Here is a 16189-nt window from a genome sequence, read left to right on the forward strand (position 1 = left end):
TATTGTCATAATAAACAAATACAGTACTTATGTACCGTATGTTGAATGTATATATCCGTCTTGTGTCTTAGCTTTCCATTCCAACAATAATTTACAGAAAAACTATAGCATGTTTTATAGATGGTTTGAATCAGAGGTTACGATGGACTTTTTCGTTGTCTGTCATTTTGACTGACAGGGTCATAATCTATTTTTACCCGTCACTTAAATTTTTAAAATGATAATAATGACATATTCAATAGTATTTAGTTTTCATTCATTTTTAATTGATATTTTGTCCGAATAAGCTTAACAGAGAATCCACACCGTGCCATCACACATCAAGCAGATGAATATGTAACTTTTTCTCCGCAGTGACAAAAACAGCTGACTGTGGCCCCAGTAGGTAGGCTACGTATGGAACAATGTAACTACCAGTTCACCTGCTGTGGCCTGAACGCAGTCTCACACCTTCCTCCTGGTGCGCACGGACTTGAATTGCGTGCCCGATTGTGCATAATGAAATGTCTCAAGTGGGATTGCTGCAGAGGCTATGAGGCTCATGAGGTTTTGGACTTTTGCCTCAGACAGACGACTTCTCATGGCTGTTTTGACGTTGTTCTGGAGGCTGAATCCGCGCTCTGCGGCCACACTCTTTTTTCACCTCTTTTATCAACATCATCGTCGTTTTGGGGCTTTTTGAAGAAACTTCGGACATTCAGTTGCCTTGACATTTTTCCGAGTAAGGCCAACGACGTCATGCATCAAGAGAGACAATAGCTAATTAATATGTTCACTCGCCACCCTGTGGTCTGGGCTGTGAATTGCAACCTGTCAAAATGACAGATGGACTTCAGTTTTTTCCGTCACCGTTTTAAAAAACCGGTCAACGACGGAAAATATTCGGTTAACGCGACCCCTGGTTGGAATTGCGTTTAATTACGATTAATTTTTAAGCTGTAATTAACTTGATTAAAAATTTTAATCGTTTGACAGCCCTAGCGTAAACCCAATACAGCATTCCAGGAAAAGAACTTCGTACCAACTGTGAAGCATGGAGGTGGAAGTGTCATGGTTTGGGGATGCTTTGCTGCGGCAGGACCTGGCCAGCTCACCATCATAGAATCCACCATGAATTCTATCTACAGTGCTTGAGGAACATGTGAGATCATCTGTGAAAAAATTTAAGCTGAAGCGAAACTGGACCCTGCAACATGACAATGACCTAAAACATACTAGTAAATCCACCAAGGAATGGCTGAAAAGGAAAAAATAGTCCTGGAATGGCTGAGTCAAAGCCCAGATTTAATCCCTTTGAGATGCTGTGGGGTGACTTGAAACAAGCCGTACATGCAAAAAAAAAAAAAACCTCAAGTATCGCACTGAGGCGTTGAGGAGTGGGCCAAACTTTCTTCTGATCAATGTCAAAGACTGGTAGATGGCTACAAAAAGCGTCTCACTGAAGTTATTTCAGCCAAAGGGGGTAACACTAGCTATTAGGACGTAGGGAGTCCTAAGTTTTTCCTCAGGAAGAACATACATTTTTGTTGATATATTTGGTTTAATAAGTAAAACAATGTTATTTTTTGGTTGTTTACCTGCAATTAAACTACTTTCTTTTCCAGAGATTAAGAAAAACAAGATCAGATATGTTAACATTTCTTAATAAAGAAATGAATATTTCATGTGGTGTCCTAATTTTTTCACATGACAGTACATTTCACATGGTATCGTTAAAATATGAAGTCTGACACCTTATAACATGATAAATATGATGCTACAAGACCAAAGCAATCATCTGATGATACATTCTTTTTTCATATCAAGTAATTAATCAGAAATCCTTTGGATTTAAATTGCGAAAAATGTTGGTACCCATTTTATGTGCACGGACGAATTTTATACTGGTCACGCACAAAGAAATTCTAACCAATAAGACGCAGCCTTTCAGCAATAGCATAGTAGGAAATTATGTTTTGCGAGGAATTCTAAGTTGACTGTATACTGAACTATTTTTAGTATGGCAGCAATACACTTATGTTGGGATAACATATACTTACTGCCGATTTAAACAGCACAAAAAATGGTCAAACCCCACTATATAAACAGCGGGTTAAACAAGGCAGTGTTGAAATGGAAGAGGTAAGTCTACAAATGGAACGCCAACATTCATTACTCTGATTGGTCTTCAGCAATTGATCTCACTGCCTCTTGTTCTGATTGGTCCCCACCCAGAGCGAGACTGTCACTTCCTTGCTCCGCTTGATCTGGCTCAGAAGTTTGGTTCAGCGGCGGCTCGTTGTCACAAACCAGCTCGGACTCCTCAGTGTGGGAGGTGCTGCAGTCAAAAGTGAACTCTGATTGGTCCTCAGTGAACGAGGGGCTATCCTGAAGCTCACACAATGGCTGTGACATCTGTCCCGGGCCGGCTTCAAAGCTCGACCCGGTCCGTTCCGACACATCGACGGGCATCTCTTGGTAGCCCGTGTCCAGCCGGTCGTCCGTCTGGTCCGGGGGGTTGGGTTCCCGCGGCAACGAGAGCCCCCTGTGGCGAATGCACAGCTTGTGCAGCTCGGTTACTTCAGATATGCTGCTGCTGTTGCCGCTGTCACGGAAACTGGCCAACGGTGGGCGTACTTTCACCCCGGTCACTGTCACCGAGCCCTCGATGGCCTTACGTAGCTGTGGCGAGGGTGGGTCATAAGTGACAAAACAAGACAAACAACGTTAAGAAAGCTGATTTGAAGTGTGGTCACCTCCCTTCAATTAAACTTGTCAAAAGCTTGGTAATCAAATGTATCGAAACGATTATTTCGTTTGATTATCTTGTGGTGTGGGTTATGTTGAATCCAGTGTTGTTTATATTACTTAAAAAACTTCTCCCAAAAAGCAATTGAATTAGTAAGTCAGTCAACTCATTGTAAGAGTAATTAGTTACTCAGCAAAGTAACCGATGTCACTTTTCATGTTTTACATATTATTACTTTATACATTCAATAAAATGTTTCACATCAAATATGTTTATATTAACTGATTGAAGAATAAAAACACTATATGTAGTATTTTAGAACAATTGGTATTCATTTGGATCAAATACATTCCAGTCTGTTAAGAAAACACAAAAGTAAACTGACCAATACCCCGTGCAAATCTCTGTATATTTGGCCTACTGCAAAATAAGCAGAACACTATCTTTAAATATATAATTTCAAAGGTAGCGTTCACAAACTTGAATTATTTTCAATATGGTAAAATAATGCTTTACTACACGGCAAAGTCGTAAACAGCGAGACACTCAGTGTAGGAGGGCGGCTGCAGTTGTTGTGCAGCTAATATGTGCAGCTAATGTGTATGAGGAGAGCTTTTTACATGCCCATCCATGATCAAACGTAAGTAGTCCTTTATTTAGATATAATGGCCCGAAAAGTGAGAGAGACTCTTTAGCTGCCCAGATAATCACTCTGGACAATGTAAATGTAGCCTCCAGCACCACAGTTAAAAACCTAGGAGTTTTATTCGACCCTGACTTATCATTTAAAGCTCACATTAAACAAACCTGCAGAACGGCCTTCTTTTACCTGCGCAACATAGCCAAAATTAGAAATATTTTATCTAAAAGCGATGCAGAAAAATTAATTCACGCGTTCGTTACATCGAGATTGGATTACTGTAACTCCCTACTTGCAGCTTGTCCTAAAAGTTCTCTAACAGGTCTTGAGCTAGTCCAAAACACAGCAGCAAGACTTTTAACAGGAACCAATAGAAGAGAGCACATCACCCCTGTGCTCCAGGCCCTTCATTGGCTTCCAGTCAAGTTTAGAATGAAATTTAAAATCCTCCTTCTTACATTTAAGATCATTTATGAGTTGGGGCCATCTTATCTCACCAATGCTCTGGTTCCATACCGCCCCAACAGAACACTCCACTCTCAGAATGCAGGTCTACTGGTAGTTCCCAGGGTTTCTAAAAGTACTGTCAAAGCTAGAGCCTTTAGCCACCAAGCCCGTTTTATGGAATCAGCTTCCAGCTAATGTTAAAGAAGCCGAGCCAGTCTGCACATTTAAGATTAGATTAAAAACGTTCCTATTCGACAAAGCTTATGGTCAGGCTAGTTGAAGTCGGAGTAGACTCACAGTTTAGTCTAAACTGCACTAGAAGCTATAATGCTGGGGTAAGTACAGCCACTGAGCTCTATCTAATTTCTCTCACTCTACCTACCACTTGTCTTACTTTATTTCTATTTTCCAATGCTAATATCTAGTTGTCTCGTCTCTTCATCACTAGTCACCCGGTGTCCCCTTTCCCCCCTCCCCTCTGGGGAGGGGCTATTTTTCAGCTGCAGCCTCCTGACTGTCCGGAGCCCTGGCTGGATGGACGTCCTCGTTGCTACCCCCGTCTCATCTGGCTAGATGGACCTTTTCTTGTTCCTTTACTCCACTGCATCTTTACGGACTGTAACTTCGCCTGCTAATTCCCATTAGCAGTCCTGGGGCTTCCTGTCTATCCGTCCTGGGAGTGGATCTCTCCTGACTGTGGTACTTCCCAAGGTTTCTCATTTTCTCCCAAAGACTCTGGAGTTTTTGGAGTTTTTCCTTGCCGACATGGAGGGTCTAAGGATGGAGGATACCCAGGACTTGAACTTTATTTATTCATCTTTGTTGCTTCATTTGCTGTTTCTGATCGTGTATCATATTGCCTCTGCAAAACCCTTCGAGACAACCTTGTTGTGATTCAGGGCTATACAAATAAAATTGCATTGAAGTGAATTGAATTTAAAGAAAGTTTGTAGTGTTTACTTTGTAATCGCTGTATTCACGGCTATTTTTAACTCAAAGTTGCAATTTCTGATCGGTCGGACAACTTGACAGAACCCTGGGCACATGAAGAGGGGAATAAGCCGAGTATAGCGCTCTCCCAGCGGGGAGATGTGCGACAAGTCGTCAGCCGAGGGGACAAGGAGCATGTCAGCCACAAAATGCAAGCCACCTACATATTAAAATGATCCCAGAATTTGACATAATACAAAACACAATGTTTACTCACTTCCTCGTACGTCCCATGGTCCCACAGTAGCAGGGCTTGTTTTGGCCAATTTTCACCGATGAATGGGAACCTTTTGAAACCCCAAAAAGGCGCACACGCCTCTCCCTCATAAAACAAGATTTTTCTGCAGCCGTTTGGCTGGCGTGATGTGAAAAATAAACGTATTAACCCGCAAAATCATCTAAATCCTTAGTCCCTCTCATACAACAGTACGACTATATAGTGAAGAGGACTCCTTCCTCCGTACACGTCACAGCGCCCTCTTTCTCAACTCGAGACTGTTTCCGGAAGTCACTCATTTTCATGGCGCGGGATTCAAAAAACTAAATAAATATAGCAATCGCTTCCACACACATCCAAGCAGTCCAATTCATTCAGGAGCATAAAATACCGCATGTATTATGAAATAAACATGCTTTTTCGTGTCACAGGCACTTTGAGGTGGCCCAAGTCTGAATTTTTTAAGTTTAGTTTACTTTGAATTTAAAAGTTTATGTCGATAACTTGATTTTTTAAAAAGTTAACCATCAAAACTTGAAATTTAAAGTGGAATAGGTTGACTAGAAATTTAAAATTCTAACAGCCCCTCCGCCGCTTTCTTTTTTATTAGTACATGTAGCTAGTGTATCCTTTGTTAAAAACAGCTTCGTTCCATAAGCATTGTGTCGTGTCTGATGCTTTCATATTTTATTGTAAACCAATATGAACATTAATATGAAACAAGTATGTATTGTATGTTTAGTATAATAAGTAGTTTCATATTGTTCTTAAGAAAAACAGGATCTATAGTTTTCAAAAAGTTGACTTAATAGAAAAACAGATCAGTTTTCATTTCCATGCTAAAAAAAAAGCTTAAAACAGCTGTCATAGCTTATACAACAAATATTGTGATGCCTGATGTTATCGGCTTGATGATTTCTCCTATAAAATCCAGATTATCCTTTGGTGTTTTGTGTGTTGAGAGAATTTTTTCATCCATGATCTACTCGGAAAACAGTCAAAGGCCGAAAATCAAGGAACAATTTCGTGGTGAAAATAGACACAAACCTCTTTGAGAGAGACAACACCGACCAGACGGCCCATACTGGTCACGTAGGCGTGATCCAGACCCAGCAGGGAGAAGATCGTGTGAGTCTGCACGGTGGGTACAAGATACAAGAATAATGTTAACAAGTTGAGTCATAAAATCAGGGAATCTTGGGTGGTGCCACCTTATGCAGTGAGGTTTGTTCCACAAGCTGAAATGGAGCTGGGTCAATCTTGGAATTCTTAAAATCCAACGGCTGGTCCAGCTGCTGTTCCTCCCACTCTGTGATCTTAAATCAGAGAAGACACCTTACTACATCGAGTGCTGCTATTAGCTTCGATTTAGAGCATTTATTCTTCTGTGTCAGGTCTCACCTCAGTTGGGCTCATGCAATCCTCTACTTCAGTCGCATCCTGATGAGACAAAATACACTCACATACACAAAAAGTGCAAATTTCTCTAAGCTGCATGTGAATGCGCAAGGGCAGACGGCAGAGTGAAATGCTGTCGAATGAAGGAGCGAGAAATGCTGAATGTGAGAGTGAAACGAAGCAGAATTGAAATGATGGTGGTGTATTTGTAAAATGGCTCTAGGAATGATGGAATTTAGGAATTGACAAGGTTGAGTACTGCAAAATGTGGGGAGATCACAAGATGATTTAGTCAAGAAATTTGGAACGTGAAGGTAAATATCATATAATAGGTATAATATAAACTTTTTAAAAATGTAAGTGTCTAAACTACGATGAAGAAGATGGTACCTTTTCTCGTAGGCACCATCTCACTGTTTGCATTATTCTAACACTAACATTCTAAGACTAACAATCTGGCTAAAAGGTAAGATTCCTTCAACGACCAATCCAAAATCTGTTTCTCGTTTGAGGTCAAATGAATATTACAAAATGCCCATTAATGTCAATGAAGTAGGTTTTTTTGGTTGGCTGGCGACTTGTCATGGGAGGAAAAAAACTCCATAGAAAATGGATGGATGAATGCAGTTTATACTGTATGTTGTGCATGAAAGAGTGCCCACAAACACTTTGGTCTACAACTCTTTCGGTGGTGTCTCGCAAAGCAACCGTTACCAGGCAACAGACAAGACAATCTTACCGACATGGTGATCCTCACGCGTTTTGGTTTCTTTCTTTCACATGAGACCGATCCAGATGGACTCTTCCAACCGGAGAGGATGAAAAAGAGGGTAGGTATGAAAATGCAAACGCAACATGAGTGACAGAGGCCAGTTTGCCACTGGTGAACACAGTGTTGCTGACAGCTTGTGTTCAAGACGTCAGAATGTGCTCATGACAAATCAGATGATTGACAGGAAAGAGGTGTTAAAAGTGTATACTTTGCATGGGTTAAGTCAAAAATATTGACAGGGTGGAAATTCCTTGAGCTTATTTAGTGTGACGCAAGAAGAACACAAATAGTTACCATATTTTACTTGATAGATCGGTTTAAGAAGCTTTTTTACATAGTTTAGTCATTAGACATTTGTTACAGTATTTTAAAAATGTCTTTTTTTCCGAATGCTAATTCATTATTATTACAGCAAATCAAATTTAAACTACAAAATTTCACAAGAAAATTATTTAAAAAAAAAAAAAACGCCCTGGAATATAAGCCGCAGGTGTCCATATTGTATTATGGGATATTTACATTAAAAGACATGCAGCTGATTAGCCTGAAAAAAATCCACAAATAAACAGCACTGATATTTGAGAAGCAAGGTTCAAAGAGAGGCAAAAAAAGTATGAAGATTATAGTAATTGAAGTATTTGGGGCAATTTAATTACAATTATAAAAATGAAAAGAAAAAAAATAAAATAAAATAAAAAATACATTTAAAATGAAGTTAAAAGTGGAGTAACACCAGAGGTTGCGCTAGACTTTTTCGTTGTCTGTCATTTTGACTGACAGGGTCATAAAAATCCGGTCATAATTTATTTTTACCCGTCACTTAAATTTTTAAAATGTTAATAATGACATATTCAATAGTATTTAGTTTTCATTCATCTTTAATTAATATTCTGTCCGAACAAGCTTCACAGAGAATCCACACCGCGCCATCACACATCAAGCAGCTGTGCATTATTAGCGCCTAGCTTGCCTTGAACACGGCTTTTTAAGAAGGGTCGGACTTGACAAGTCATTAAAAAAAAAAAAAAAAAATGTTTGAGGATAAGCCTGAGAATGATCGGTTTTCTGTCTGCTCCATATAAGCAATATTTCAACATTGCTTACACGGCCGAGAGTCGGGGCAAACTGCTCGTATGTGTGTGTGACATGCACGAACAGTGCCTGCATGCTATCGATCCATATACTTTGAATATAAACCTGTCAGGGATTATTTATACCTGTTATTTGTGTCCTCTTTTTAATAAGCAAAATATGATATCCCTGGAATGACGGATGACAGCAAGCATGTGTGATTGTATGGTCATTTGTTTTGATGCTTCTGCGTATGCAGGTCGTCTTGCTCAGCGCATGTCGGACTGCGAATCAGTGCGCAGATAAGACAAAAAAATGGATTCGTGCATTAAGACCTGTAGTATGAACGTAGCCATAGGCTTGTTGCTGTTAAAAAGAGGACACAAATAACAGGCATATATAATCCCCGTTTAGGCTTATATTCAAAGTATATGGATCGATAGCATGCACGCACTGTTCGTGCATGTCACACACACATACGGGCAGTTTGCCCCGACTCTCGGCCGTGTAAGCAATGTTGAAATATTGCTTATATGGAGCAGAGAGAACACCGATCATTCTCAGGCTTATCCTCAAACCTATTTTTATTTTTTTATGACTGTTGTCAAGTCCGCCCCTTCCTAAAAAGCCGTGTTCAAGGCAAGCTAGGCACTAATAACGCACTGCTGCATCGCTACCGTAGCTACCGTACCGTCTCTCGCTTTTTGATGACGTAATTGCTGCATTAAATCCGATTTGCGGGACTGGACAGTACAGACCGCCGCGACAGTCTGGAAAAATGTGGCCCAGATCGGATTTAGACCACATACGAAACTGACCCAGATCGGATTTGAAATGGTCCCGTTCTATGCGACTTGTCACGTTCAGACCGTCAAGTTAATGCCTCACTCGAGTCGGAAAAACACGAAAAAATCGGATTCGTGCATTAAGACCTGTAGTATGAACGTAGCCTTAGTTCGGACGCTCAGTTGCCTTGACATTTTTCCGAGTAAGGCCAACGACATCATGCATCAAGAGAGACAATAGCTAATTAATATGCTCACTCGCCACCTGTGGTCTGGGGTGTGAATTGCAACCTGTCAAAATGACGGATGGACTTCAGTTTTTTCCGTCACCGTTTTAAAAAACCGGTCAACGACGGAAAATATTCGGTTAACGCGACCTCTGAGTAACACAGAACTAAAATTAAAGTTAAACATTAATTAATGAATGCATGAAAATTACATGAAAAATGCAGTTTCAAATTTGTGTATCCTAACTCATTTAGTTATGGAAGAAAAAAGTATTGGAGAAAAGTCAAAGGCGTGTATTAAAAAGATTACCTACCATGCTGAATCCCCCACACCTCCACCCCCCACCCCATCCCCATCGTATAAAGGCGCAATACTTCGTTTGATGGCTGGTGTAAGAATACGTGGTGACTTCGAACAATAAGCAAAGCTTAGTTAGTTATATACTGTATGGTCTGTAAATTTGCAAAACTATGACTTAATTACTGCTTCAATGATAGATGTATTCTGACACTGCAAAAACACACACCCTTAAAACTAGTTCAATTCCCTTGATTTCAGCATAAATCTACTAGGAATAAGGAATTTTCTGTAAATGATTTCTAGATATACTGAAGGTCACAGGCAGTGTTGGCACAGATTACTTGAAAAGGTAATTTAATTACTCATTATGCCTCAAAAAAGTAATCTAGATACTTTACTGATTACTTTATTATTAAAGTAAGGATGTAAGTAAATTACCGGTTAGTTTTCAACATTTTTTCTCCCTTTGCCAACTCAACATAAGAATAACAACAGAAAAATGTCACTTAGACCCCAAACTTTTGAACGGTAATGCAACTGACTTTCCGATAATTGAATTTAAAGGGGAAGATCTGAATTTTTCACACAAGGCTTAATCTTCGAGTTAGCGGGGGTTTAATTAGTCTATTGAGATGATTTCAACCACCATTGACTCACGCTAGTTTAGCCACACCGGAGCCCTGAAACTAACAAATAACTGACAAACTGCATGAAATTGTTGAAATCAACTCAGCCCACTAATTAAACCCCAGCTAAATCGAAGATTAAGCCTAAAGTCAAAAATTCTGAACTTCGGGTTAGGGTTTTAGGGTTAACAGCATATCAGTGCCAATGTAAAACAATGCAAATTGACTGCACAATAATTAACAATACAACAACCAAGTGCACAGTGCAATGAACACAAAGGCGGGCGCGAATGAACGCGCACAACCCGGAAGTACGCCGTATAAACACGCCGTAAATTTGGCCACAAAACTAAGCAACTAAGCACTTTACACTCAATCGGACCTACAACACATTCCAAAGATGTTAAACGAACACGTCACTACAAGGCATAAATGTCAGGCGTGGGGGGCATGGACGACCAAAACGCAGGAAAAACAAAAGGCGGCAAGGCAGGGTTGTGATCAACTCAAAAATGTTTTAATTTTGGTAACAAAACACAAAGTACAAACAAAAGGCCAAAAAAAGAAAAGTACAAACCCAATTCAAATAAAAAAATGTGTATGAAACTTACTGTGGGAAGAATAGACATGAGGGCTTGGACTCACGAAAAAACATCGACAATGATGCAACAAGCAGTAAACAGACACTTGGAGCTTAAATACACAGACAAGGGGTAATGAGACAATGAAGTACAGGTGGGTGATACATGAGTCAGCGGATTGGTGGATACACAAGGAGGCCACAACAGGTGAAATCAATGGATAATCACATGGACAAGAAACACTAAGGCAAAAACCAAACACAAATTAACTCAAGGCATGCCAATAAATATGCAACACGAATATGATGTAAACAATGCTCACCGATGACTACCTGTAATGGCAAAGTTACGAAACGGCCGTGCATGTAGCGGCTCCAACCTATTTCTGAAACCCTCCAAAAATAAGGTAAAACTCTCACGTACATTCATGGACGCACACAGATCAACATGTGGATCTCAACAGGTGGTTGAACTCAGCTCAAATGTGCACCCGCGATCCTCACGCATCCCAAAACGCGTGTGACTCGAGACCAAAACAGGGAGTAACTATGAGCGGTTACCATGGAAACGGACACGAAGTGGGAAACTTTCGAACATTTTCTATTCAAAATGCTCTTCGTACATGACTACAATATTCTTCATTCTACCTACATTATGAGGCAAGAACAAAATAGTAACGAACAGACACTTAGGAAACTAACATTATTCAGATTACTGGTTTGGAAAAATGAACGTGTTAGATTGCAGTTAGTTATTGAAAGAAAGTAATCAGATTACAATAACGCGTTACCTAGTAACGCGCTAGTGACCACTGGCTACGGGTGTCCAAACCAGTCTTCAAGAGCTGCTGCGGGTGTAGGTTTTTTTTTCAATCAATCTTCCACAGATAACCAATAAGGCTTCTCCTGAAACAAGTACTCATTGACTGCAATCAAATGATTACACTTGTAAGACACCAGACTGGTGAACTGGTGTCCTCTTGATCGGTTGGAATGAAAACCCTCATCCACTGCAGCTCTTTATTGAACAATTCGGCCACGGCTGCTGTAGGTCATAAAAACAAACTTCATTTCAATGCTCGCACCTCTAGCAGCTCCTTGTCTTGGTCAGCACAGGACAGCGTCTGAGAGCCTTGAACATGGGAACAAAAACATTTAAATTTTCACAAAAAGCATTCCCGTGACGCGCCGGTTCGTAGATGACGTACTGTCGGGTGTGTCGGTGTTGCTGACTGCTGATGTGCATTTCAGCGCCGATTTGAGCGGAAGCTGAACGTTGGTGACCACTGGGGTGAAGGAGGAGGACTCCTCTGTGGAGATCTGGATGGAAGATACATTAACAAAAGGGAGCCGCAGACAAGCACAACATGCACATGCACAAAATAAAAATAAATGCAAAGGATCACGTGCACAGGGAGCAAGGAGACAGCACAGGTAAGGGCACAGACGACAAGAGACACACAAGACAAGCGTGTTAATGGCTGACAGAAGGGATCAAACAGTTCAAAGTAAAGTGGTGCCTTGAGAAACCGGTTCAGTTCGAGCTGTGACCATGTTTGTTAAACACTCCTACCTCATATTGCCGTTTTTCTATTACAATGAATGGGAATGGTACTCATTCGATCAAACATCACAAAATAAAAAAACATTCTAATGAGTAATACTGTACAACAAATAAGAAAAATGTCTATCTTTAGCCCCTTTTACAAACATATCTCGGTAAATTTACAGAATTACGGAATTTACTCACGCCATTGCTTTCACGCATACAGAGATGTCCCGAAAATGACGCGGGTTGGACACTTTCACAGAATTGTCGTAACTGCAGCCAATTCAAGATCATCAAGACTGTATTCAAGCCCAGGCAATCCAAGAGAAAGGTGCCAAGATATTAACTTGCTGGGCACCATTCGACACCTTTGTCGCCCTTGTGTTGAAATCCCCTACGTTGTACTGGTATTTGAGTGTATTTGTTTTGTTGTCTTATCGGCTCTCTCTAGCCCTTAGGTTAGTATTATTGATCCCCGTTGACCTACTATAATGGACCCATTGTGTTATTCCCCTTTCTCCGCGATCACATGTATTTTCGTTTGTATTTAATAAACCCTTGAACGCTTCCCTCCGTTGTTTTCTGCTTTGAGGTACAACTTTGTTTCCGCAATTGCGGACCCGAACATCGGCAACAAAATAAACCACACATTTCCAAAGACGGACAATGGACTCTCTTCCTCGGCTCTACAATCCAGTAGCAATTTAATTTTGTTATGTTTTCAGTTTAATTTAGCTATTTGCATCTTGCTATGTTGATGATTACGATGTTCGTTTACTGCTTTTCATCTTACTGCTAAGAAAGAGGCAGTGATGAATGACGATCTGCCCGCCATGATATTTACGTCTTCAGCCATCGTGCTGTGACCCAGGAATTTAATGCTTGCTTTCATATACGCCTCGTCCCTTGTAATCTCCGTGTCAGTCGACCCGGGAAATTGCTTTCACATACAAGGGCTGCCCGTTTAAATCTCGGGATTTTAACAGTGTTTCGGCGTATGTGAAAGGGGCTCTCCGATGACCTCACTAAACAATCCAATCGGTAGTAGCAACGGGCTGTGTGTACAAAGGGCAGGGACTTTGTAGGAATTTAAAAAAGATACAGTAATTGTGTGTAGTAGTCTTTTGCTGTCACTTCCAGTGTTGGTAATAACGGCGTTAGAATATAACGGCGTTATTTTTTTAGTAGTGAGTAATCTAATTAATTACTTTTCTCACCTTGGCAACGCCGTTACCGTTACTGAGGCGGGAAAGGGGTGCGTTACTATGCGTTACTATGTTAGTTGAATGACGCGAGAAAAGTCTGAGAAAGACGGACTCACGGGGACGAGAGAATGACGCCGTTGCAAACGCGATGCTAGGTGGCTCCAATAATACCTGACTGTAGCTGATAACCTACAAACTACGCCCACAGGATGCTACGGTAGATATCACATATTATAAAACAAGATGCAAATGACAGACACGGCGGCATTGGCAACATGTACAGTATAAAGAACTAGAAGCGTTAGTAAACAGCCGCCATCTTAAAGCAGTAGACCTCTCAGAAAGGCTCTGTTGTAGCGAACCTAAGTAACTTTTTATCTAAAATGCACCTAAATTGGCAAAATCTTGACTTATATCCATCTTTAAATGATGAAACAACTTTAAAACTTGTCGAAAGTAGACAGTAGTGAACTAATACAATAACGGGAGCAATTTTAACAACTTTAACGGTTGATTCACAACATTAAATGACTTCCTCACATAGCAAAGGTTACTATCTAGTTATCGCAATGTCCGCCATACCCCTGTGTCTAGTTAAGTTTAGGGTAAAGAATTGGGCTAGGGCCAATTGTCCCAAAAACCCTTTAAACTTCACATTGTGTGACCTGTTTTTTTTTTTTTTTTTGAGAAAAAAAAACATGAAAATTATCACCAGTTACTTTGCCAAGTAACTAATTACTCTTACATTCAGGTAACTGAGTTACTAACGCAATTACTTTTTGGACAAAGTAATTTGTAACTGTAATTAATTACTTTTTTAAAGTAAGATTAACAACACTGGACTCACTTCAGAATTTTTTCTAAAGTACTGATAAAACATGACGTGACCAGTTTCATGTTTTAAGCTTAAGTTTACGTTACATTGTGATAGGCTGTCACACCGCAACATGAAAAATTTCATGCTTTGACGTGATAGGTTTCACATTATAATGAAATACGTTTCACATTGTAACTTGATGAATTTAACATTATTACCTGATAAATTTCAGGTTTTAACGTAAGTTTATAGCGTCAGATAATTTTGCTGTTACACTATTAAAATTTCATGTATTAATGTGATTGGGGTCACATTATAACAGAGTGTTTAAAGTTATAATTTGCAATAAAGTGAGTTAAGTTTCACATAGAAATGCTAAAAATATCAAGTTTTTACAACAGAATAAATTTCACACTATAAAGTAAACGTTTAGCATTATAATTTACCATAACAAAATGTGAAACTTTTTAGTTCCTAATATGACATTTCTCTTCTTTTAATTTGACATTTTTTACATTTAAATGTGAACTTTGACATACGTATAATAATGTGATACAGCAATACACATTCATACGGTAATGTAATATTCAAGCGAATGTAAAAAATAAATAAATAAACATTTTGGTTTCAATTCAATCGACATCGTTCCCATCCTTCAGCTGAGAGTGGCTTGGTCACCTTGTGACACTCTGGTACATTTTATTGAATCTATTGCCTTCTCCAGCAGTCACTATTCGCAACCACGTTTTATCATATCCTTCCATGACCAATAATTGATAGCCAAGAAATCCGCCAAAAGAGGCGACTTTAAAAAAACAACAACAACAAAAAAACGACCTCATCAGTTTTGAAACAGTAACGTTTTAAAACCACAGTTTACCTTGAAATGGGTGACTGGCCAATGCCTATATTCAGGACAGACCAAATCTACAGAAAAAAGAAACAGCTGAAGTCTTGATTTTTTTAGTTTCACTACATTGTCTTTAGTTCTATTTGTAATTATTGTAATTCTTACAGTGTTAGATGATTACAGTACACATTGTGTCTAATGGAACCAAGCACGTTTCTACTTCAGTTGAACTCCAAAGCACTTACCACTGTGTTGCACAAGCTCCATCTGTGCCTTTACCTCCTGCCACATGCAGCACACATGCCGAATCTCAAATCTAAGCGCTACTTCCCAACCCGAGCCGGTAGCCAGGCTCCGCGCCGGACCCGCCCTCACGCTCGAACCCTCGCCCCGGATGCCTCCACACCTCTTGGGTGCTCACCAGGAAGCGAACCCCTTGATGAGCATTGCCGTCGCGCTTATTGGCCGGGGGGACATCGCCGCTTGGGCTTTCGTCGGCATCGCTGTCCAAGACCAGCTGGCGCAGGTGGCTCAAGCGGCGCTGGCGACTCAGCTGCAGCGAGAGCAGAGACTGAAGCTGAAGCTTCTCGATGGAGCCCAGGAGGATCATGGAGTCTGCAGAGGGAAGTGGATGGAACATTAAGGAACTGTGCAAGCTAATGAAAAATATCCCGACATACCTCTTGATTCAACCAAAGCTAGTGTTTTGAGCTGACCGGTCAGTAGCATCTCCTGCAGGTCCCGATAGGATGAGGTGAGCGTGATGAAGCGCACGTCCCGCACCATGATGTCCTCCACGCGAATGTTGTACTTCCTGCAATGTGGAGGAGAAGCAGAGCTAAATGGTGAGGTTTGCAAATCAATTGTCGGTTGATTAGGGTAGGGAATGAGTGAATGATTCCAGCGTTCGGAAACTTGTGTGGGTTTGATCTCTGTAGGCATCTATTTAGTGCGGGAAATGAATTAGAAATTCAAAAAATTCGCAT

At 40.3% G+C, this 16189-nt stretch overlaps 1 protein-coding gene across 3 annotated transcripts in view; it reads right to left on the minus strand.

Annotated features, from left to right (window-relative positions):
• Positions 1 to 1585: 1585 nt before the first annotated feature.
• clcn2a (chloride channel, voltage-sensitive 2a) overlaps positions 1586 to 16189 on the minus strand; it is a 91056-nt gene continuing 76452 nt past the window's right edge. For 2 of the 3 annotated variants that reach the window (XM_057857267.1, XM_057857265.1), the window contains exons 17-25: positions 15884 to 16017; positions 15625 to 15818; positions 11991 to 12102; positions 11868 to 11914; positions 7160 to 7222; positions 6424 to 6462; positions 6234 to 6338; positions 6070 to 6156; positions 1586 to 2661 (exon numbers count right to left, since the gene is read on the minus strand). In XM_057857267.1, coding sequence (XP_057713250.1) covers positions 2152 to 2661; positions 6070 to 6156; positions 6234 to 6338; positions 6424 to 6462; positions 7160 to 7222; positions 11868 to 11914; positions 11991 to 12102; positions 15625 to 15818; positions 15884 to 16017 — 1291 coding nt within the window. In that variant the 3' untranslated portion in view covers positions 1586 to 2151. Of the gene's footprint in view, positions 2662 to 6069; positions 6157 to 6233; positions 6339 to 6423; positions 6463 to 7159; positions 7223 to 11867; positions 11915 to 11990; positions 12103 to 15609; positions 15819 to 15883; positions 16018 to 16189 lie in introns of all 3 variants that reach the window. The other variant, XM_057857266.1, reaches the window with a different exon arrangement.

This window comes from Corythoichthys intestinalis, chromosome 14 (assembly GCF_030265065.1).
Source record: "Corythoichthys intestinalis isolate RoL2023-P3 chromosome 14, ASM3026506v1, whole genome shotgun sequence".
NCBI lineage: Eukaryota > Metazoa > Chordata > Actinopteri > Syngnathiformes > Syngnathidae > Corythoichthys > Corythoichthys intestinalis.